The 24,070-nt window shown below is 48.4% G+C and overlaps 1 protein-coding gene across 1 annotated transcript; it reads left to right on the top strand.

Moving 5' to 3' along the window:
- Positions 1 to 1,580: 1,580 nt before the first annotated feature.
- On the top strand, positions 1,581 to 5,561 carry LOC123414958 (tryptophan aminotransferase-related protein 1-like). Its single transcript, XM_045106691.1, has 5 exons — positions 1,581 to 1,930; positions 3,906 to 4,212; positions 4,336 to 4,613; positions 4,762 to 5,075; positions 5,187 to 5,561. Exons 1-5 carry the CDS (start codon positions 1,701 to 1,703, stop codon positions 5,369 to 5,371), a joined length of 1,314 nt encoding a protein of 437 aa, XP_044962626.1. The 5' UTR covers positions 1,581 to 1,700; the 3' UTR covers positions 5,372 to 5,561.
- The last annotated feature ends 18,509 nt before the right edge of the window (positions 5,562 to 24,070 follow it).

Raw genomic sequence — 24,070 nt, forward strand, 5'->3', positions numbered from 1 at the left:
ATATTACTTAACCATCAGTCAAACCGGTTGTAGATATCCCAAGCTACCATCTTTCATCGGATAGACCCAGTAACCAAAGATTCCCTTGTTTCCGTAGGAGTGAGTAATGAACATGTACTAATCAACGTCGGTGCCTTGTAAAGTACCTGTAAAAAATTTATATGTGTTTTTCTATTAAAAGTCATATCATTTCTGCAATTTCGTATAGCCGAAAGCAATGCACATACTCCTATATGAATATGTCTAGCCATAGTTATGTCCACTCCATTTAGCCACGTCCCAAACAATATTTCAGTGCTACAACTACATGTAATGTAAAACCTAATTAAATCTTTGTTGGCGCCACGTCCATGTCCATGTCTCGCGGCCAGTTGAGCCCCATGGAGTGAAGGCGCATTCGTCGTTGTCTTCCATGTCCACTCTTCCTCGTCAGAGCCAGTGGCATGTACGTCGTCGGTTGATGTGAGGTCATGCCATATCCATCGTCGTCAGAGACCGACACATCTACAACAACACTATTACAACACCAAGAATTTCCATTCACCCGTAGCGGCGTGGTGGCGTGCGAATCTGCCTTGTCGGTTTCTCTGGTGAGGACTGTTGCGGCCTCGCCCTTCGTCTGCCTCACACCCCGCCATATTAGCCACCCGATCAGAGGGGACATAATTATGGGCATTTACCTCTGACTTGGCGTGTCAATGAAGGGGTTGCGGCTCCTCCACAATGTTGGGACGCCAGACATACCGCACAACCTTCGACGAGGCAACAACGATGCGTCTCGCACCAGATCCAAGTGCCATTTACGCAGAAGCAATGGATTCCTGCTGGATCGAGTCTGGCCGTTGTCGGGCGGACTCCTCCTTGAAGCGACGGAGCGCAATGCGACCAGATATCTTCCAATCAGGACCTATGGGACAAGCTCCCAGTCCATCGATTGAGTAACCGAGGACTCCGATCCACTGTCCGTCATGTCAGAGATCACTGGAAGAAAGCTCGGGGTGAAGTGGAGTAGAGTTGAGGGTGCAGTGGAATGGCTAGGGTTTGGTCTAGGGAATGGAGATGAATGAATATACGTGGGGTTAGGGTGGACCAGCGTGGGCTGAATCCGATGTGGCGGATGCACCCAAACATGTGTGGATCTTCCTAGATTTGGACTGGATATAAGGGGTGTTGGTCGACCGAGACGTACAAGACCGGTATGAGGCGTCTGTCTAGGTTAGGATTTTATGATCGGGTCATCCGCCCGAGCATATTAGACAAGGGTAGAGACGCCCAATTATAGATGCTCTAACGTACTTCCTCCGTTCTTAAATATAAGTCTTTCAAGAAATTTCACTAAAGGTCTACATACGAAGCAAAGTGAGTGAATCTATAGTCTAAAATATGTCTATATACATCCGTATATAGTCCACTAGTGAAACATCTAAAAGACTTGTGCACAACCCTTCCTTCCAAAACGTGCGTGCGTTACACCTAGCTGGCCGTTACAAGAGAAAAGGAACATCTTACACCTCGCGCCTACAATTAATTAGATCCACCTTTTACCTTCCTATTTAGCTTCATCGTCATCTAGAATTATCTCTCATCAATCCATATAAAACCAAGGAGATATCTCACAATCCCATCTATATATAGCACCAACATACCTTCGGAGAGATACACCGTGCCTTAGTACTTGTATTTTGGATTCTGTCTGAGCGATGGCGAGAGATCATGGCGATGGGCTGGCGGCAATTGCTGGGCGGATCGGCGTGGTCGGGTCTGTGGCGCTAAATCTCGTGGCACTCGTCATCTACCTTCGTGGCCATTTCTTCTCGAGTGTTGGCACCGTCGTCGAGAAGCGGCCAAGCAAAAAGGAGGAGCTAGCGGTTGTGGCGCCGTCCTGTGGCAAGCCGTCCGTGTTGTCCGACTCGATGATTAGCTTGGATCAGTAAGTTGTTTCATCTCATCCATGTCTTCACGATTTCTCCTAACGAACTCCTCCTGAAAGCGACGGAACGCAATATGAACGGCCATCTTCTTCCTAGACCCGCATGGGACGAGCTCCCAGTACACAAATCGGCTCAACGGGGACTCGGATCTACTGTCTACCATGCCGGAGATTGTCGGAAGGGAGCTTAGGGTACGGTGGAGTGGAGTTGGGGCGGAATTAGCTTGGGATTACGCCTAGGGCTAAATTAGCTTTAGTTGTGTATCTTAGGGATTTTTTGTACTTTGTAAGAAAGAATTACAAAGACTATTCTGACTACACCTAGGGCTATAGCCCCATTTGCCCTAGGCTTTATTCCGCCACTGAGTGGATTGGTATGGCGAGGGGTTGGTCCGGGGAGTGGGTGGAGACAAATACATGTGGGGTCACGGTGGACCAACGTGAGCTGGATCCGACATGACGGGGCTCCTCATATTTGTCTCATATTTGAACTGCATATGTGGGGTACCGGTTATCCCGCACATACAAGATCAATATGAGCTGGGTTGAAATTTTACGACTGGGTAGTAACCGGGTCGTCTGCCGAGAGCATATAGAAGGGGGTTCGAGGCACCTGGTTGTAGATGCTCTAACACAAAGGTCCTGTTTGGATCCATGGGTTAGAGTTAGAGTTGGTTAGATTGGGCGCAACTAACCTAAAACATCCAAACAGAAGGGTTAGAGTTGGTTGAATGCATTTAACCCATCCAAGAAGTGCTTATTTGGGTTAGAGTTAGGTGGGACCTAGAAAAAGTTACTTTTTCCTCTTTGGTTAGAGTTAGTTCATGGTTAGTCTAGAGTTAGTTCAGGGTTACTCTAGAGTTACAATCTAACCTCTAACCGAGGTAGAGTATTCAAACAGTGCCAAATTTTTGATCATGCACATGCCCCCGAAACGCGCCTGCGTTACTATTCTGCATCTAGCCAGCCGGCCAAATAGTAAAGGAACATCTTTACACCTGGCGCGTACCATTAATTTGATCCACCTTTCACCTTCCTATTTAGCCTCATCGCCAGTCAGAATCATCTCACATCTATCCATATAAAAGCCTGAGGAGGTCGAGATATCTTTGGAGAGATACATCTGAGCGATGGCGAGAAATTATGGCTACGGGCTGGCGCCGATTGCCGGGCGGAATTGCGTGGTCGGCTCAGTCGTGCTGAATCTCGCGCCACACCTTCGTGGCCGTTTCTTGTTGAGCGTCGACACTGCCGCCGAGAAGCGGGACGGCAAGAAGTTGAACAAGGCGGCAGCCGCGTCGTCGTCCTCCGCTCGTGTTGTCTGACTCGGTGATCAATTTGGATCCATTTCATCTCATTCATATAGTCGCAATCTCTTGGCTGCAAAAACTGATCTTCTCGTACAGCGTACGATGCGCACCTATGCTTGGCATGATCCATGTTTATGTCACCAAGATGACAGTACGCTATCGCGCATAGGGGTTTGTTGGGTCCGGGTAGCTAAGTTTTATACAGTTTTAAGTCATGCATATATATCTTCTTTCCGATTCAAATTTTATTCGTTTCCCCTGGCGACGCCACATCCCCCGGCCAAACTTTCCCTCCGGCTCTACTCCCTCCTCCCGTCGCCGCCAATATCCCCCGGCTGGTGAAGCCCGTGCGGATCTGGCAGCGGTGGGTCGTCGTTCCCCCTGCGGCGCGCTCACGAGTTGAGGGAGCTTCGTGTAGCGGTGGGCGGCGCCGCGTGACTCCAGCGCGTGTGTGTTTCTGGTGGTGATGCGCTCGCGGCTCCCTCCGATGGCCTTCTTCTGTTCAGAATGTGTTATTATAGGCAGATTTATATTGATATAATCCAGCATCAAGTACCCTTATTAATGGATCAAAAGCTATGGTTTGTGCTATCTTTGGTCTCGTCCTACCAAATTTTTTTACCGTACGACATATGACATTTTGACAATGATGCTATTATTTGCAGCGGTGATCCAACAATGTTTGAGACGTTTTGGCGCGGCCCGATTGGCAAGAGCGCTATGCTGGTGATCCCGGGGTGGCAAACGATGAGCTATTTCTCCGACGTTGGCAACCTGTGTTGGTTCCTCGAGCCCGGCTTGGAGCGTGAGGTGCGCCGCCTCCATCGCCTCATTGGCAACGCTGCCGTCGAGGGCTACCACGTCCTCGTCGGTACCGGATCCATGCAACTCTTTCAGAGCGCACTTTATGCGCTCGCCCCGCCCATTGCTGACTCGCCAATTAGTGTCGTGTCTCATACCCCCTTCTACTCGGTAAGAATTCATTGACCAATCATTTATTTGCGACTAATAAGAGAAAACAATCGATATTTGTGATTGTGAGAGAAGGTTGATTGATCTTGAAAGCGATTGATGTGTATGCTCCATCTTGCGCAGTCGTACCCGTCCGTGACGGACTTCCTTGACTCGAGGCTCTATCGATGGGCCGGCGACGCCAATACATTCGATGGTGACAACTACATCGAGGTTGTATGCTCGCCGAACAACCCCGACGGCGCCATCCGTGAGACCATCCTCAAGTCCAAGACAGGCAAGGCCATCCATGATCTGGCTTACTACTGGCCACAATACACTCCCATCACCCAAATGCTCGCTCACGACATCATGCTCTTCACCGTGTCAAAGTGTACGGGTCACGCCGGCACGAGGATAGGGTAATCATATTAACATTACATCTTTTTTTCGGTTGATTAACGTCACATCTTACATTGAATGGATCCATGATAATATGTATTTACTTTGTATAAACATTATGCTTAATATGTTATGGCTATGGCCCCTCTTGGATTGGATTGCATGCAGGTGGGCATTGGTGAAGGACAAGCAGGTGGCACAAAAGATGAACAAGTTCATGGAGCTAAACACCATTGGCGTGTCCAAGGACGCGCAGCTACGTGCCGCCAAGATACTCGGGGCAGTTGCCGACGGCTACGAGTTCCAGCTTACCATCCCCTCTGGTGGGGACGTGAACCTCCTCTTCCATTATGCGCGGCGGCAGATGGCGCACCGCTGGCGCGCACTCCGTGCTGCCGTGGCAGTTTCGGGCATCTTCAGCCTCCCTGGCGAGGTCGGTGGCTTCTGCACCTTCACCAAGGACATGGTCATCGCTAATCCTGGTATACACATGAAACAATCTACTGCTACCTTATGAAAAATAACAATCTAATCTTCTATGACCTAAATTTCTTGATTCGTTTGCATTGTAAACCAATGATTCTCGATTGCAGCATTTGCATGGCTGCGCTGCGAGAAGGAAGAAGTAGAAGACCTGGAGAGCTTCTTACGTGAGCACAAGATCATAACCCGTAGCGGGACTAAGTTCGGAGTTGATCGAAAGGTGGTCAGGATCAGCATGGTCGACACCGACGAAGCGTTCAACATATTTGTCGATCGTCTTGCCACAATGAAATGAGGGCATCAAATCAGAAGATGAAGTGTTATTTTCCTTAGCTAATTTACTTTCATAACTCCCTGGTTAGGGATCCAAAGTTTATGTCTATGTCAGATGCATGCACATTATTGGTGTGGGTTATGTGCCATGGTATATGTTTGGTTTCGTGGATAATGATAGTATTGAATACTAGAATACCCAACTTAAGTTATCCAGCTAAATAATTTCATTTTTCAAACATTTATTTACTCATGAAACAACCTGAGATGCTATTTATTCCAAAAGAGAGGTCGGTGAAAATAATATTACAAACACCCAAAACAGAACAAGAGTTTCGTAGCCGGGTTTCAAAGTAATTACTTCATACTTTTCCTGGTTTGTCGTTCATATCTTGTTCATAAGCCCGATTTAAATCTATTTTGTTCTAAAACTCAGGTTAACTGTATTGTCCATGGGAAGAAGGGCTCAAATGTGAACCTTGTACGAGAATGGATATGACTTGATAGAAATACGATAGCTTCTACTTAGATGCTAAATATTTCTCAACGTATTGGAGTGTAATAAGTCATAATATAATACAATAAAATGGTCATATAATACAATAAAAAATGACATTACTTGAACTTGGAATAGCGTGCTTACTTGAGCTTCAAAACAAAAGGGAGAGGAAACTACGAAAAAAACTGAACGGAGAGGGTCTATTTGTTATTTTTGGCCGGTACAAGTGCAAGGGAATTTACGATCTCCTCATAGAATTCTAAAATAAAGCAAGTTTCTCATTAAATGCATGTCATTCTCATTATCCACTTCCCCACTATTGTTTACTCCCTCTGTTCCTAAATATAAGTCTTTTAAGAAATTTCACTAGTGGTCTACATACATAGCAAAATAAGTGAACCTATACTCTAAAGTATGTCCATATACATCCGTATGTAGATGTACTAGTGAAACCTCTAAAAAAACTTATATTTAGGAACGGAGGGAGTACATTTCAATCTCGAACCCGGGTGCCCTCTTTGGTTCAAAGGAACTAATTTTGGAGAGTCCTATTCCTTCAAATTTCTAAGGAGTTTTTCATATAAAAAGAAGGCCAAAGGGCAGATTTTTTTACAATCTAAAAATCAAGCCACACAGCGAGAGAGAAAGGGGTCGGTATTTATGTGATCGGCCTAACTCCTACCCAAGCATGGAGACAGAGCTCAACATGGTACGGGCGTACACTGTGAAGCTAGTTGATTTTAATGGAAAAATAAGATTAGGGAATGATAAAGGAACTATAAGTAACAGACAATGTTGGGTATCATAGTGACAACGATCTATCAATGGAACATATGACCGTCTGGATTGGTCCTTTTTGAGGTTGGTTATGCAGCGACGAGGATTTGACGAACGGTGGTGCTCATGGATCATGCAATTGGTTTGAACTGGAAACACGACGATCAACATCAATGATGAGGTTGGTCCCTTCTTCCAGGCCTCTCCAGGGGGTAAAGCAAGGGGATCATGTCTCCCCCTTGCTCTTCAACCTTGCAGTTGATGCCCTTGCGGGCATCCTCGATAAGGCCAAGCTGGTCGGCCACCTTAAGGGTGTGGTTAGTCATCTCATTCCGGGAGGGGGTGTTACCGACTTGCAGTATGTAGATGACACCATGATTATGGTGGAAGGGTCGGACTCGGAAATTCTTAATCTTAAGTTTCTTTTGCTCTGCTTTGAGGAAATGTCTGAACTTAACATTAACTTCGACAAGAGCGAGGTTGTGGTCCTTGGTTACTCAGAGGCTGAGCAACTCACGATCGCGGTTAGGCTCAATTGTAGGTTGACTTCATTCCCCATATCTTACTTGGTGATGCCCCTGGCTGAGTCCAGGATTTTAGTGAGTGGGTATGATCCGCTTGTGGGACGAGTAGCGTCCCGTGCGGAGCCCTGATGCAGTAGGTGTTGGGAAACGTCGCATGGGAAACAAAAAATTTCCTACGCGCACGAAGACCTATCATGGTGATGTCCATCTACGAGAGGAGATTTCCGATCTACGTACCCTTGTAGATCGCACAACAGAAACGTTAGTAAACGCGGTTGATGTAGTGGAACGTCCTCACGTCCCTCGATCCGCCCCGCGAACCGTCCCACGAACCGTCCCGCGATCCGTCCCACGATCCGATCCGATCTAGTGCCGAACGGACGGCACCTCCGCGTTTAGCACACGTGCAGCTCGACGATGATCTCGGCCTTCTTGATCCAGCAAGAGAGACGGAGAGGTAGATGAGTTCTCCGGCAGCGTGATGACGCTCCGGAGGTTGGTGGTGATCTAATCTCAGCAGGGCTCCGCCCGAGCTCTGTAGAAACGCGATCTAGAGGTAAAACCGTGGAGGTATGTGGTCGGGCTGCCGTGGCAAAAATTGTCTCAAATCAGCCCTAAAACCCCACTATATATAGGAGGGAGGGAGGGGAGGAGGCAGCCTCAAAACCTAAAGGTTTGGCCGAAATTGGAGGTGGAGGAGTCCTACTCCAATCCTACTTGGAGTAGGATTCCACCTTCCCACTTGGAAACTCTTTCCACCTTGTGTTTTTTCCTTCTCAAACCTTATGGGCCTTAGTGGGAACTTATTCCAGCCCACTAGGGGCTGGTTTATCTCTTACCATAGCCCATGAGACCCCTTGGGGCGTGACACCCCTCCTGATGGACTCCGGCACCCCTCCCGGCACTCCGAGTACACTACCGATGAGCCCGAAACTTTTCCGGTAATGCACGAAAACCTTTCGGTAACCAAATGAGGTCATCCTATATATCAATCTTTGTTTCCGGACCATTATGGAAACACTCGTGACGTCCGTGATCTCATCCGGGACTCCGAACAACATTCGGTAACCAACCATATAACTCAAATATGCATAAAACAACGTCGAACCTTAAGTGTGTAGACCCTGCGGGCTCGAGAACTATGTAGACATGACCCGAGTGACTCCTCGGTCAATATCCAATAGCGGGACCTGGATACCCATATTGGATCCTACATATTCTACGAAGATATTATCGTTTGAACCTCAGTGCCAAGGATTCATATAATCCCGTATGTCATTCCCTTTGTCCTTCGGTATGTTATTTGCCCGAGATTCGATCGTCAGTGTCCGCATACCTATTTCAATCTCGTTTACCGGCAAGTCTCTTTACTCGTTCCGTAATACAAGATCCCGCAACTTACACTAAGTCACATTGCTTGCAAGGCTTGTGTGTGATGTTGTATTACCGAGTGGGCCCCGAGATACCTCTCCGTCATACGGAGTGACAAATCCCAGTCTTGATCCATACTAACTCAACAAACACCTTCGGAGATACCTGTAGAGCATCTTTATAGTCACCCAGTTACGTTGCGACGTTTGATACACACAAAGCATTCCTCCGGTGTCAGTGAGTTATATGATCTCATGGTCATAGGAACAAATACTTGACACGCAGAAAACAGTAGCAACAAAATGACACGATCAACATGCTACGTCCATTAGTTTGGGTCTAGTCCATCACATGATTCTCCTAATGATGTGATCCCGTTATCAAGTGACAACACTTTCCTATGGCCAGGAAACCTTGACCATCTTTGATCAACGAGCTAGTCAACTAGAGGCTTACTAGGGACAGTGTTTTGTCTATGTATCCACACATGCACTGTGTTTCCAATCAATACAATTATAGCATGGATAATAAACGATTATCATGAACAAAGAAATATAATAATAACTAATTTATTATTGCCTCTAGGGCATATTTCCAACAGTCTCCCACTTGCACTAGAGTCAATAATCTAGTTCACATCACCATGTGATTCCAATGAATCCAACACCCATATAGTTATGGGGTCTGATCACGTCTTGCTCGTGAGAGAGGTTTTAGTCAACGGTTCTGAAACTTTCAGATCCGTGTGTTCTTTACAAATCTTTATGTCATCTTATAGATGCTGCTGCTATGTGCTATTCGGAAATACTCCAAATATCTACTCTACTATACGAATCCGTTTCACTACTCATAGTTATTCGGATTAGTGTCAAAGCTTGCATCGACATAACCCTTTACGACGAACTTTTTAACCACCTCCATAATCGAGAAAAATTCCTTAGTCCATCAGTTACTAAGGATAAATTTTGACCGCTGCTAGTGATTCAATCATGGATCACTCTCTGTACCTCTCAACACACTTTGAGTCAAGGCACACATCAGGTGCGGTACCCAGCATGGCATACTTCAGATTCTACGGCCAAGGCATAGAAGACGACCTTCGTCTATTCTCTTTATTCTGCCGGGGTCGGGTGTTGAGTCTTACTCAAATTCACACCTTACAACGCAACCAAGAACTCCTTCTTTGCTGATCTATTTTGAACTCCTTCAAAAACTTGTCAAGGCATGCATCTTGTTGAAACTTCTATCAAGCGCTTTCGATCTATCTCCATAGATCTTTGATGCTCAACATTCAAGTAGCGCAATGCAGGTATTCCTTTGAAAACTCCTTTCAAACACAGTTGGCAGTTTTATTAGTTTAAGTTTAAGATCTCTAATACCAGATGTTAACAAAATATTCCACGTTGCCACATAACCGCGGGCACGGCTTTCCGAAAGATTAAACCCTGCACGGGTGCTCCAACTAGTCCATCACAGACGAACACATGCCGCAAAGGCATCCTCTATCACAAATCTCGTGATCTCGTCGGATTCCTTAGAGGAAAACCTCAACTCCGGGGAAAACCAAAGCTTCACTGGGATTCCTATACGCAAGATATACCGCTAAGGTAAGACAAGGCTAGCAGGACCTCCCGTCGTGTCGACGACCCTGATAAGAGCCGCGTATCTCAGTCTCAGGACACGACAGATGAGCTAGACGTCGGGATGGCTAAACCTCTGGGTGACCAGTGGGGCCCCGGACATCGCTCAGGTGGGGCCAACACTCATGAGGAGCACTGGCCCGGGTTGTTGATTAAATTCCTCGGGGTAGCTATTCCCTATGCAGATTATTATGTGATTAGCAGATTAAAACCAAAGTTGGGTCCTGCCGGACAAGCCTTAGCACTACGCAATTTATCAAGGGGGTCCCCATAACAACCCCGAACGTGTTAGGAGCGATCATTATGGAATCAAACACCGGTAACCGGTAACTAAGGCGGCAATGACGGAACTAAGCACCCGGCAAAAGGCTAGGCCTCCCGTCATTTACCAAGTATATAGGTGCATTAATTAAATAACAGAATTTAAGATAATGATATCAAAGCTCATGTTATCACATGAGACAAAGCACATGCAACTAGCAATGCTAACATTAGCAGCTGAGCAAGCCTACTTAGCCACACAAGTTTGCTAGGAAGGTGTACGGTGTTTGGGCTCATGGCATTTCAAGAGGCAATTTAATTTCAGTGGTAGGCAGCGAGCAATATGACATGGAAACGAAACTAACATAACAAGTCTAGAGATGGAATCAAGGTCATATCATCTTGCCTGTGATATCCTCAGCTTGGAATGGTTTTGGTTCGTCCTGCACGTACTCTCCTGACTCCACGTATTCGTTCTCCGATCCCGGTGCTACCCAACATAAAAACAACAACCAATGAACAGAAGCACCACAAGATGCAACAATCACATGATGCATGAAATGAAAATTGAGCATGCCCCACTATTTCTATCACTAGCACAAGCAAAATAAACTACTGCAAGTTTCTGGACAGAACTGTACTCTAAGCTATTTTGACATGCATGAAAATGACATGAACAGATGCAGCTCGTGAAAACGGTGCAAAACCATATAAAGAACATTGCAAACGGAGCTACGGTTCAACGGGAATCAACGAAACAAGATATGAAGCTCTACGTGGAAGAATCAACACCACACTCACAATTGGCACAAATCTGGTATTCCCAGGTTGCCAAGACCTATAACAACCCAACATGAATGGATTGGAGCAAGGAAGAACACCACAACATCAACTAAGCACACACATTGACCAAAATGACAAAATTACATAATCTGCCATTATCTGCATCGTAGCTCTTTGGGAGCTACATGCAACATAGCTACAGGCCTCCAAACATGACAAGTAATATATGTGGCTGAAGCCAACCAAGAACACTACGAGCACCAGCAAGAATCACAACAAAAGGAATTAAACTCTAGAAGATACAAGGCCACAAACTCTCCCAAAACCATCAGATCTCACGGACTTAGTGAAAATTCCTGCACCTGAGTTTCTGTCTCTGTTCTGAAGCTTTTTGACAGCAACCAAAACACAACCTACTGAACTCCAAATGATTTGCAATTTGACAGGGAGCTTCACAAACATATCAGGTTCAAAATCCTAGCACTGAACTAAGGCTAGTTCTCAACAGAATGACCAGCACATCCTCATCTATAGGGGAAGAAAATGTTTCCAGCATCCTAGACTTAGTGAAATTTCAGATTTCACTAAACTGGAATTTTTCAGCCACATGCCCACTTTGTCTAGGCATAGTTTGCACACACATAACACCAAGTGATAAATGACACCACTATAGTGTAGAGCAAAACCCCTACTACTATCACACAAAAACTCATGCCCTTGGGCTCCACCTATTCCATGGAAGCAAGGCTCAAAATTGCAACAAAACTGAATATGTCAACTCCATAAGGTATCCTACTAAGACAACAACTACCAAGGTTGGGTTCATGTGCACAATGACAAAGTGACATGGGGGTTTGAACCCGATGTTTGTGTCATGCACATCAACATCACAAGCACCTCTACCAAACTATCCCCACACACAAACACCATGCCCTCTCACATATAGACATGTGAAGGTGCATAGTTTTGCAAAGGTGGGGAAGTTCCCCACACACACATATACTCCACATCATTCACAACAACATCATGCTCTTAAACCCAAGTACAACATGAGGGGGAAAATACTAAGCAAGTAACTTGGAAGCATCACCTCTCAAACACTTTTAGTAGGAACCACAAGTGGTGTGCACTCAGTACAAACACATCTCCATACCTACACCATCAACTTCACTTACAACCCCTGTGCACACATGCCTATTTGCAATCACACCATCAACATAAACTAACAAGACCACATACACACACATAAATCTACACATCTACCCTAACACACATGAACACTACATACATGCTCTCAAGCCTACACCATCATCTATTCACATCACTGATAAAACAATATGAACAACATGTTGTTTGAGGGGAGGAAAAAGAAATACCACAAGGTGCAAGCCTACCACATGCAAGTAAGGAAGTGATTAAAACAAAACAGCAAAGGAAAAGACAGCAAAAAATAAAAGGTTTGGGGGGGGGGATCGAACCCCAGATCCCCTGGACACCACCTGCAGCTCATACCACTCTGCTACTATCATTACCTCGACAGAACAGAGAGGACCAAGCCAGATAGGTTACTACGTGCAACTACTGTGCTACTGGGCAAACAAAATCAACAAAAAGGGGGGCTTCCACTGGGATCGAACACTTCACCTCACGTTAGCAAACCGAACTGCCAACCGCTGCGCTACGACACGGTTCCTGACAAACTAGAGTCGTATTGAGAAAAATACTACTGTTGCTGCGTGCGTGCACTGCACGGAGGTGCGCCGGCAACAGGGAGGCCGCCGGTGCACCGCACTGCTGTAGCTGCTGCGTCACATCAGGGAGGCCGACGAAGTCCTCCACTGGCTATGGCGCTACTACCCCACCTGCATCTACACGTCCAGTACTACAACCGCAACCCAGCACCATCCCATCTACCAAGCACACACACTGCTGGACCCCGTCTACTGCACCACCTACACGCAAACTGCTGTTGCTATGGAAGAGCTCACGACGACGGAGAAACAGCGACAACAATACGGCTGCTACTCCAGCACGAGGGGAGGAGGAAGCCCCAATCTGCGTATCACCCCCACATGCACATTGCACGCATCTACTACCTCAACACAAAACATCCACCGCTACTGCTCGAACAGAGAACTGACACGACGGAACCGGCGCGCTACCTCGGATGTAGGCCGAACCGGGAGGAGGTAGGAAGGGGGAGGTTGAACCTCACCTTGGGGAAGGAAGGAGGTGAGCCGAACGGAGAAGAGGCCGGCGAGGAAGAAGAACGACCTGCTGCCAATCTGAAGAAGAGGAGGCAGACCACTGGGTTCGCGGCGGAGACGAGCTCGCCCCCGTCGGTGTGGCCGCTCCCCGACGCTACCGACGACGGGAATGGAACGCGGGGTCGAGCCCCGAGCTCCTGGACATGGCGGACGGACGGTGACGACGGCGGGGTAGATGCGGGCACCTACTCTGCTACTCTCTGCTACTGTCTACAGAAGCCTACCTGCGGGGAGGAAGAGAGATGGGGAAGGAGGCGGCGCACTGAAGGGGAAGAAGAAACCCTACGGAGGAGGAGGAAGACCGGGGGCTTTATACACCTCGGGGAACGAGCTTGAGCCGCTGGATTGGGGGGAAGGCGATCGGGAGGTGGAGCGAGGTTCCTACCATGGCTGACGTCGACAGGAAGGAGACGATCGTCTCCTGGGCTGTTGCTGCTGTGCGAAGGGGTATTGGGCCTGGGAGGAGTTGCAGCGAGAGAAAGAGAGGAATGGGCCGCCAGGGGGAGAAAGCCCACCTTAGGCGCCACATAAGGAAGAAAAAACATCCTAAGCTATTTCCTGTTTACAGAAATAACAGAGAGAAAAAGAAAAGCCCAAGATAAACTACAAGTGCTAAAATAAAATTGGCACTTGCATTGGGCATGTAAAATCTAAACCCAAATAATAAAAATAGAAACAAGGATTTAGGAGCGCGTAAATATTTTACAAAACAAAATTTACTTGGTCTGTTTTGTAATTATAGGCCCCTCAAAACAAGTTTTAAAAATAGCAAACACACCACTCCATACCCCACACATAACCTGTTAAACCATGGGCATTTTTAAAAGAGGGAAAGGAGAAGGGAATATTGACATAGGAGAAATAGAGAGGAGGGGTGGAGATGGTTTGAAATCTAAGTCCTTACTATCACATGCACCGCTCCACTCAAGCCACACAAGCATGAAATCACAAGATCACATAACTCCCACCTAGCAAGATCACATGCAATCATATCAAGACATAGCATCAAAAGGTATGGCAAGGATGGCATGACATGGATGCATGCATGCAAAATAAGAACACAAGGTGACACATGAAATCATACATGCATAGATAACTCTCATGACAAAGTCAAGGTGGTCCCACATGGAAGGTTACAAATAGGGAAAGTCTTAGGCTTGGGGCACTACAAATTCTCCCACACTACAAAGAAGATCTCGCCCTCGAGATCTAAGACTGAAAGAAATCGGGGAATTTGGAACAGAGGTGATCCTCGCGTTCCCACGTAGCCTCTTTATCGGAATGGTGTGACCACTCACTTTGAGAAACTTGACAGTCTTGTTACGGGTCTTGTCGTGGTTTTGTCACGGCAGATGTCCTCGTGAGAGAACTTAGTTGTGAGGCCATCGCAACCATGTGGCGGCTTGAAGGGGTTGGTCGGAATCGAGAGACACGAGTTTACCCAGGTTCGGCCCCTCCGATGGAGGTAAAAGCCTACGTCCTGCTTGTGCTTTATTGATGAAGATGATGATCTCAATTACAAGGGTGCATACTCGCCACCTCTAATCTCGTGGGTGTTTGATCTGTCTATCTCATGATTTGTCTTGTCTAGACCTCGGTTGTGAATCTTGTCCCTCTTGGGGTGCCTTACCCCTCCTTATATAGGTGAAAGGGGTAGGTTTACATGTAGAGTCCTACTAGAAGTAGGAATAGGACTAGTCTCTCTTGAATCCTAATCCGGGTCTTGTTTCCTTTGTGAGGGAGTCTCTCGTCTTCTTGGGCTTTTTCTTGTGGGCCAGCCCACCTGGCCTCTCTATGAGTCGCCTTATGCCAGGGTGCACGCTGGGCCTTGGGCCTTCGTCATTTATCTAAGTCACCTGTGGGGACAAGTATGAGTCGCCCGCCAGGTCACTGCTGAGTCGTCGGTGAGTCGCCAAGTTATTTGGCGGGTCATACTCCAAGCCGGGTTACATTGCGGGGTATATCCCCGACATTAGCCCCCAAGGTTAGCTTGAATTTATTCATGGTAAGCTCCTGAAATAAGAATAATAAATAAGTTAAGGGACCGGCTTGCTCCTCTGGTCGGCTTGATTTATTGAAGTGGCTCCTTGAAAAATCCGGGTTTCTTCGAACCGCCTTCAATCATCTCGTAGGTACGTGTCCTTTGTAATAAAATACATATGCCATTGAGTCGGCCTCCAATGCTTTGGCTTGATGAAAATTTGGGAAATAAGAAATCCACACAATGTTGAACTAGCTTCTCTTGCTTCGGCAGGTTATGATTGACAATGGCGGGTCATGATTGACAATGGCGGGTCATCATAATTAGTAGTGCCCCGTCAAACAAGTGAACTCCAATTGACAAATCCGTGTGATGTTGAGCTGGTCTTTCAGTGCTTCAACTGTAGCCCCCAAGGGCCGGGTCATTAGTGTGTGATGGGCCGGGTCTCCAATTTGAACCTCATGATCTATGAAACAACTTAGTGATGTAGCCCCCAAGGGCCGAGTTGTCTTGCCTGCAGCAACCTGGGACTTTAAAACTTATGATCTGAATAGTGTAGCCCCCAAGTGACGGGTGGATTGCTTGCGGCGACTCGGGACTTCCTTGTTCTTCTCCTTGAGCAGCAATGTGTAGCCCCCAAGGGCCGTGTCATTATAAAAATGATAAGTCGGTTCTTCCTTGAATCCATACTTGAATAATGAGCGACCTGTAGCCCCCTAGGGTCGGCTTATCTTCTTGAAATAGCCGGGTCTGTTGATGATGTGATCATTTGAAAAGCGGATTGCATTAGCCCCCAAGTGTCATGGTGCATGCTTGCAGCGACATGGGACTTTCATACTTTGATGTAATCTTGATTTGAATAATGTAGCCCCCAAGTGTTGGGTTGTGTGCCTGCAGCGACTCAGGGCTATTCCTTCCATTGTAGAATAAAATCATATCCACTCTATGAGCTGATGATGCCTTTGTGATAAAAGAAATCCTTGACCGTGGTTGCAATGTAACCCGGCAAATATATCCTTGAGAAATCCATATGTCGGAGAAATCCATAAGTGTTGTAGTTTACTACAGAACACAAGTTGAAGAAATCCAAGGGCCGGTCAATTAGATGACTCCGCATTATATGTGATAGGGCGGCTCTTTGACAATAATCAATTCTTCCGAGATGGCTTTTAAAAACCCCAATAATTTAACACTGGTTATGATAAACCATGATAAAAATCCAGCCAAATTGGCTATTCAAAGATTTATTTGCACCTGCAAGAATTTATGCTTTGACCCGGTTTGAAGACCGGCATGATATGTATGTATGATGTGTGATGCAATGCAATATGATGCATGTAAAAAATAGCAATTTCGTCGGCTCATAAGGTCGCGACACGATAGGGCGAGTCAGAAAGCTCAAGCACACACCCTAGAATGCAGATTTCGTCGGCTCATAAGGTCGCGACAGGATGAGGCGAGTCAGAAAGCTCGAGCACACACCCTAAAATGCAGGTTTCGTCGGCTCATAAGGTCGCGACAGGATGAGGCGAGTCAGAAAGCTCGAGCACACACCCTAGAATGCAGGTTTCGTCGGCTCATAAGGTCGCGACAGGATGAGGCGAGTCAGAAAGCTCGAGCACACACCCTAGAATGCAGGTTTCGTCGGCTCATAAGATCACGACAGGATAAGGCGAGTCAGAAAGCTCGAGCACACACCCTAGAATGCAGGTTTCGTCGGCTCATAAGGTCGCGACAGGATGAGGCGAGTCAGAAAGCTCGAGCACACACCCTAGAATGCAGGTTTTGTCGGCTCATAAGGTCGCGACAGGATGAGGCGAGTCAGAAAGCTCGAGCACACACCCTAGAATGCAGGTTTCGTCGGCTCATAAGGTCACGACAGGATGAGGCGAGTCAGAAAGCTCGAGCACACACCCTAAGATGATAATTTTCCCGTAATGACCCGTGGTTCTTGAATTATTCATCCGAGTTGAGTCTGCCGAGCCATGTCCATGTAGCCCCCGAGTCTTAAGTCGACTCGAGGAGGCGGGTTGAGAGTCTCCATACTTGATTGTGGCATAAACCGGCAGAAAAAAGATACTGGTACTCGCTCCATCTCCAAGATATAAAGCCACTGCACCGGCAAGTTTGACGTTGTCCGGACCGTGATGGTGGCAACTTGCGTCCTTCTGTTGGGCGGCTCGTACAGGCGAGCACTGTATCGGCAGGTTGATGTAATCCGGGCCGTGAGGACGGCGACTTGCGTCCTTCTGTTGGTCGGCTCGTACAGGCGAGCACTGCACCGGCAGGTTGATGTAATCCGGGCCGCGAGGACAGTGACTTGCGTCCTTCTGTTGGTCGGCTCGTACAGGCGAGCACTGCACCAGCATGTTGATATAATCCGGGCTGTGAGGGCGGCGACTTGTGTCCTTCCGTTGGTCGGCTCGTACAGGCGAGCACTGCACCGGCATGTTGATATAAACCGGACCATGGGGGCGGCGACTTAAATGCGAAAGTTGTCTGGCGTTTTGGCATGGACTCGAGAATCGACCGCGACATTGTAAACCGCCTTTGATCATGCGGACGTGAGAGTTGGCCGCGATATTGTAAGTGGCCTTGGTCGCGCGGATGTAAGAGTTGGTTGCCTCATTGTAAACCGCCTTGGTTGCACGGACGTAAGAATTGACCGCGTCATTGTAAGTCGTCTTGATTGTGCCGACGTGAGAATTGGCCACGTCATTGTAAACCGACGGTGATGGCGAGTTTGATCACTGCGTTGTAAGCCGGTGCGGACATGGTCATATTGGCGCAAACCCCATAGCCGCGGTATAACTCCTGATATATTTTTTGTGGGATGCAATGGAAAAGCTGGTGTTGGTCAATTCGGCACGTAATTAGACAAATAATATATGTACGTCTAACTTTTGGCCGATCTGCTGTAGCTCCAACACCACGTGATCTTCCTTTGTATTTCTTTCTTCTCGTGAAATTCAGCAGCTAGATTGTCCTTGACTGATAGTGCCTCTGGTTAAGCGGTCATGCTCATCTATGCCTGTAGACATTCAACTCCATGGTTCCCACCAACTGCATGCATTGTGTAGTAGTCTGACACCATGATCATATCTAACTTGGCCCTCACCGCAGCATGTGTAACAGAAGAAACATGGTGGATCGGCACACCGGCTCGGTGGAGAACCGGTGTAGGGCGACCACGGCGGGTCGTGGCCGGCGGCTCACGGGGTTGCTCCGTCAGGTGAGGCGACCGGGCGGCCTGCGCGGCGCGATGATGATGGACGGGCGTAGGACGACCGCGACGTGTCGTGGCCGGCGGCTCGCGGGGTTGCGCCGAGCAGGCGAGGTGACCGGCGGCTTGCACGGCGCGGTGATGACGGAGCGGTGCAGGACGACCGCGGCGCGTCATGGCCGGCGGCTCGCGGGGTTGCGCCGACCAGGCGAGGTGATCGGCGGCTTGCGCGACGCGGCGATGACGGAGCGGCGCAGGACGACCGCGGCGCGTCATGGCCGGCGGCTCACGGGGTTGCGCCGACCAGGCGAGGTGATCGGGGGCTTGCGCGGCGCGGCGATGACGGAGCGGCGCAGGACGACCGCGGTGCGTCGTGGCCGGCGGCTCGCTGGGTTGCGCCGACGAGGCGAGGTGACCGGCGGCTTGCGCGGCGCGGTGATGACGGAGCGGCGAAGGACAACCGCGGCGCGTCGTGGTCGGCGGCTCGCGGGGTTGCGCCGACCAGGCGAGGTGACCGGCGGCTTGCGCGACGCGGTGATGCAACCCGCTTGTTCCTCAATGATTTTGTTCTGCCTTTTACGCGCAAGAGTAAAGTGACGCCTTATCAGGTGGTCCTGAAGACCTCATGTGGGTGTATCTTCTTGATTCACATATTATTTCTTATCTCCAACAGCAAACAACAGTTCCACCGGATGAGACTGATCTCAGGCAGCGCGGACGGACGACGGCGAAGTAATGAGCGAGCGGGAAAGACCGAGTCCACGTTGGCGTCAATCTCCTGGAAATTGTAACCATCTCCCTCCATCATGGTGTATCGGCCATGGCGAGGCGAGGCCACCTTGAGGTGAGGCCGCGTCTGTGGAGGCGTGCGGCAAGGCGGCAACAGAGGCAGGGCTAAGGCGGTCGGCGGCGACAGGGTGACGATCCGGCGCGCGCGTGCGATGGGGAGTGAGGCCGACGTGAGGTGGCTGGCGAGGCGGACGGCGGTTTGCACGGGCATAACAGAGGCGGAGGTATGTGTCTGCAGCTCCCGGGGTTTGCCACGGCGGCTTGAGACGCGGTCGAGTCCGGCTCGGATACGTGGTGGCAGAGGCGGGCGCAACGGGGCCAGTCCGGCTCGGATGGGCAGCGGTGCAAGGTGAAGCGAGGCGACTTGGAAGGTGCAGCGGACGGTGATGCTGCAGATGGATTTCCTGTCAATCTCGTAGGAAGCGGCGGCAGAGTCGACACAGCTTGAAACTTTCCTTTTGGTGTGATCTTTCTTTTCCTCTACATAATGATTGCCTTTTCACGTGCAAGATCATGTAACATGGCAGATTTGTTTGATCTCTTTCATGCTAAGCTTTACGTGGCATAGAGAATACGTAGTATGCTCGGTCTTCATGCTAAACATCCAGGGGGTGGTAAAACTTTTAAGTTGTAGTGGAATACAACTGCTTTGGAAGTCGTAACTTGATCTGTATGGAGCTGCAGCGGAACTCGGTGAGTACGGATGCACCCTCGTACAGCAACTTTGCCGTCGAATAGGCCTTGGTCAAACGTGGCTGTAGCGGAGACTTGATGAATCGTAGGTCAACAACAACGTATAGACCGCAACCCTAATATTCTCACGCTCAACATCATCCGCGACGTAAATCCTTTCACTTGATTCTTCTTCATCCAACAAATCACGAGTATCTTGATCCCTGAAAATATCCCTCCAAGAACACAATTCCACTGTGCGATAAGCCCCACGGTGGGCGCCAACTGTCGTGGTTTTGTCATGGCAGATGTCCTCGTGAGAGAACTTAGGTGTGAGGCCATCGCAACCATGTGGCGGCTTGAAGGGGTTGGTCGGAATCGAGAGACACGAGTTTACCCAGGTTCGGCCCCTCCGATGGAGGTAAAAGCCTACGTCCTGCTTGTGCTTCATTGATGAAGATGATGATCTCAATTACAAGGGTGCAGACTCGCCACCTCTAATCTCGTGGGTGTCTGATTTGTCTATCTCATGATTTGTCTTGTCTAGACCTAGGTTGTGAATCTTGTCCCTCTTGGGGCGCCTTACCCCTCCTTATATAGGTGGAAGGGGTAGGTTTACATGTAGAGTCCTACTAGAAGTAGGAATAGGACTAGTCTCTCTTGAATCCTAATCCGGGTCTTGTTTCCTTTGTGAGGGAGTCTCTCCTCTTCTTGGGCTTTTTCTTGTGGGCCAGCCCACCTGGCCTCTCTATGAGTCGCCTTATGCCAGGGTGCACGCTGGGCCTTGGGCCTTCATCATTTATCTAAGTCGCCTGTGGGGACAAGTATGAGTCGCCCGCCAGGTCACTGCTGAGTCGCTGGTGAGTCGCCAAGTTATTTAGCGGGTCATACTCCAAGCCGGGTTACACTGCGGGGTATATCCCCGACAGGTCTTGCGCTCAGTCGCCTCGAGAACCGCAACTGGATGCTCACGATAAGAAAGGTCAGGCTGAAGATCGATATCTTGAAGATGCAGAGTGTGCTCGGGGTTCTTGAAACACCTCCAAAGCTGAGAAACATGGAACACATCATGGACATTTGCAAAGGTTGACGGAAGCTCGAGTTGGTACGCAAGGTCGCCCCTCTTGCCAACCACTCTGAACGGACCAACAAAACGAGGCGCAAGCTTGCCTTTGATGCCAAAGCGCGGCATGCCCTTCATAGGCGACACCTTGAGATATACAAAATCATCAAGCACATATGACATGTCACGGTGCTTGCTATCGTAATAGCTCTTCTGCCGGGACTGCGCTGCTCTCAGGTTGTCGTGAATGATCCGACACATCTCCTCAGCTTCTTCTATCATATCATTGCCAAGGATCTGACGCTCGCCTGTCTGGGACCAGTTGAGCGGAGTACGACACTTCCTGCCATAGAGAATTTCAAACGGAGCCTTGCCAGAACTAGCTTGATAACTGTTGTTATACGAGAACTCCGTGAAAGGCAGACAATCTTCCCACTTCATGCCAAAAGAGATAACACAAGCTCTCAGCATATCCTCAAGAACTTGATTCACTCTCTCCACTTGACCACTAGTCTGAGGATGGAACGATGTGCTGAAGCGGATCTTCGTGCCCATAGCAGACTGAAAGGAGTCCCAGAACTTGGAAGTGAAGATACTTCCGCGATCTGACGAGATCATCATAGGTACGCCGTGCAAAGAGACAATCCTGGAGGTGTACAACTCTGCCAGCTGAGCTGCTGAAATGGACTCCTTGACTGGAAGGAAGTGAGCCACTTTGCTCAATTTGTCGATGACGACGAAGATAGCATCATTGCCCTTCTTGGACTTCGGAAACCCGGTGACGAAGTCCATCTCAATGTGAGCAAACTTCCACTCGGGAATCGGCAAAGGCTGCAAGAGGCCCGCTGGTCTTTGATGTTCTGCTTTCACCCTTCGACATACATCACACTCGTTTACGAATTGTGCAATTTCACGTTTCATACGAGTCCACCAGAAAGTCTGCTTCAAGTCATGGTACATTTTTGAACTTCCAGGATGAATAGAGAGCGGAGAGTTATGAGCTTCTTCCATGATCACCTTCCTGAGATCACCTTTCGGGACGACAAGGCGGTCCTCGAAAAACAAAGTCTCCCTGGCATCAACAGTGAAACACTTATACTTGGGAAGACTCTTTCCCACGCCAATCTTGACCTTCTTCACCATAGAGTCAAGTAGCTGAGCTGCTCTGACCTGATCTTCCAAGGTAGGAGAGATCTGAAGGATCGCAAGAAAACCCTGAGGAACCAGGTGAAGATTGAGCTTCCTGAAAGACTCAGAAAGACCCGGCTGGAGAGGTTGCAGAATCAAACTGTTGCAATATGCCTTCCTGCTCAATGCATCTGCCACAACATTTGCCTTGCCCGACGTGTACTCAACACTCGGATTAAAATCCTGGAGCATTTCCACCCAACGTGTTTGCCGAAGATTCAAGTTAGGCTGAGTGAAGATGTACTTGAGGCTCTTGTGATCGGTGAAAACTTCAACCTTACGTTCCAACAAGAGATGTCTCCAAGTCATCAAGGCATGCACAACAGCTGCTAGCTCGAGATCGTGCACATGATAATTCTTCTCTGCAGGCTTCAGCTGCCTGGAGGTATAAGAAACCACCTTCCTATCTTGCATCAAGACTGCGCCGAGACCCTGGAGAGAAGCATCGCAAAAGACCTGGTACGGCTTGGAATCATCCGGAGGGGCCAATACCGGAGTGGAGATAAGCTTCTCTTTGAGTGTATCGAAAGCCAGTTGACACTCTGGAGACCAGACATACTTGACACCCTTCTGAAGAAGACTAGAGAGCGGCTTGGCGATTTTGGAGAAGTTCTCAACGAATCTTCTGCAATATCCGGCAAGACCGAGAAAGCTTCGAAGTTGCTTCACATTCTGCGGAGGTTCCCATTCAACAATGGCTTGAACCTTGGACGGGTCAACCTTAATGCCCTCGGCAGAGATAATATGCCCAAGATAAACCACTTCTTTCAGCCAGAACTCGCACTTGGAAAACTTGGCATACAGCTTGTATTCTCTCAGTTTATCACGCACCAACCTGAGATGTTTCTCATGTTCTTCCTCATCCTCAGAAAAGACCAGAATGTCGTCGAGATAGAGCAAGACAAACTCATTCTTGTATGGTGAGAAAATATAGTTCATCAATCGGCAAAAAGTCGGAGGAGCATTAGCCAGACCAAAATACATGACCGTATACTCATACGAGCCAAAACTAGTCCTGAATGCCGTCTTCGGAATGTCTTCCTCGTGAATGCGAATCTGATGATAGCCCATTCTGAGATCAAGCTTGGAGAATACTTAAGCACCTTTCAACTGTTCGAACAACTCATTTATGTTCGGAAGTGGATATTTGTTCTTGATTGTCTTCTTGTTCAATGGGCGGTAATTGACACACAGCCGGTCCGAACCATCCTTCTTCTTGACAAATAGAACACCACATCCCCATGGAGACGAGCTTGGTCTGATCAAACCCAAACGCTCCTGCTCATCGAGTTGCCTCTTGAGTTCCTTCAACTCTTCTGGACGCAGCTTGTACGACCGTTTGCACACTGGCTCTGTGCCTGGCTCAAGCTCAATGACAAACTCAACTTCACGGTGCGGAGGCATGCCTGGCAGCTCTTCAGGAAACACATCTTGATATTCGCAGACTACTGGAACTTGCTCAATAGGATTGATCTCACCCTTTTCATCCAAGGAGAACAAACGGATTGTGTCATCGCGCGCCGTGAATATAATCACATCCTCCGAAGAGTGGGTAAGTTTCAATTCTTTAGCTTCACAATCAATTGATGCCTTGTTCATGGCCAACCAGTCCATACCAAGGATCAAATCAATGTCGGACTTGCCCAAGACATAAGGAGAGGCCAGAAAAGAATAATTGCCCAT

This window comes from Hordeum vulgare, chromosome 1H, assembly GCF_904849725.1.
Source record: "Hordeum vulgare subsp. vulgare chromosome 1H, MorexV3_pseudomolecules_assembly, whole genome shotgun sequence".
In the NCBI taxonomy this organism is placed as follows: domain Eukaryota; kingdom Viridiplantae; phylum Streptophyta; class Magnoliopsida; order Poales; family Poaceae; genus Hordeum; species Hordeum vulgare.

Bases quoted from the DNA above. Each gene is read 5' to 3' on its own strand.
- LOC123414958 (XM_045106691.1), top strand. From the start codon at position 1,701: ATGGCGAGAGATCATGGCGATGGGCTGGCGGCAATTGCTGGGCGGATC. The intron at 1,931-3,905 runs GTAAGTTGTTTC...TATTATTTGCAG, and splicing joins TCGATGATTAGCTTGGATCA to CGGTGATCCAACAATGTTTG. The intron at 4,614-4,761 runs GTAATCATATTA...GATTGCATGCAG, and splicing joins CACGCCGGCACGAGGATAGG to GTGGGCATTGGTGAAGGACA.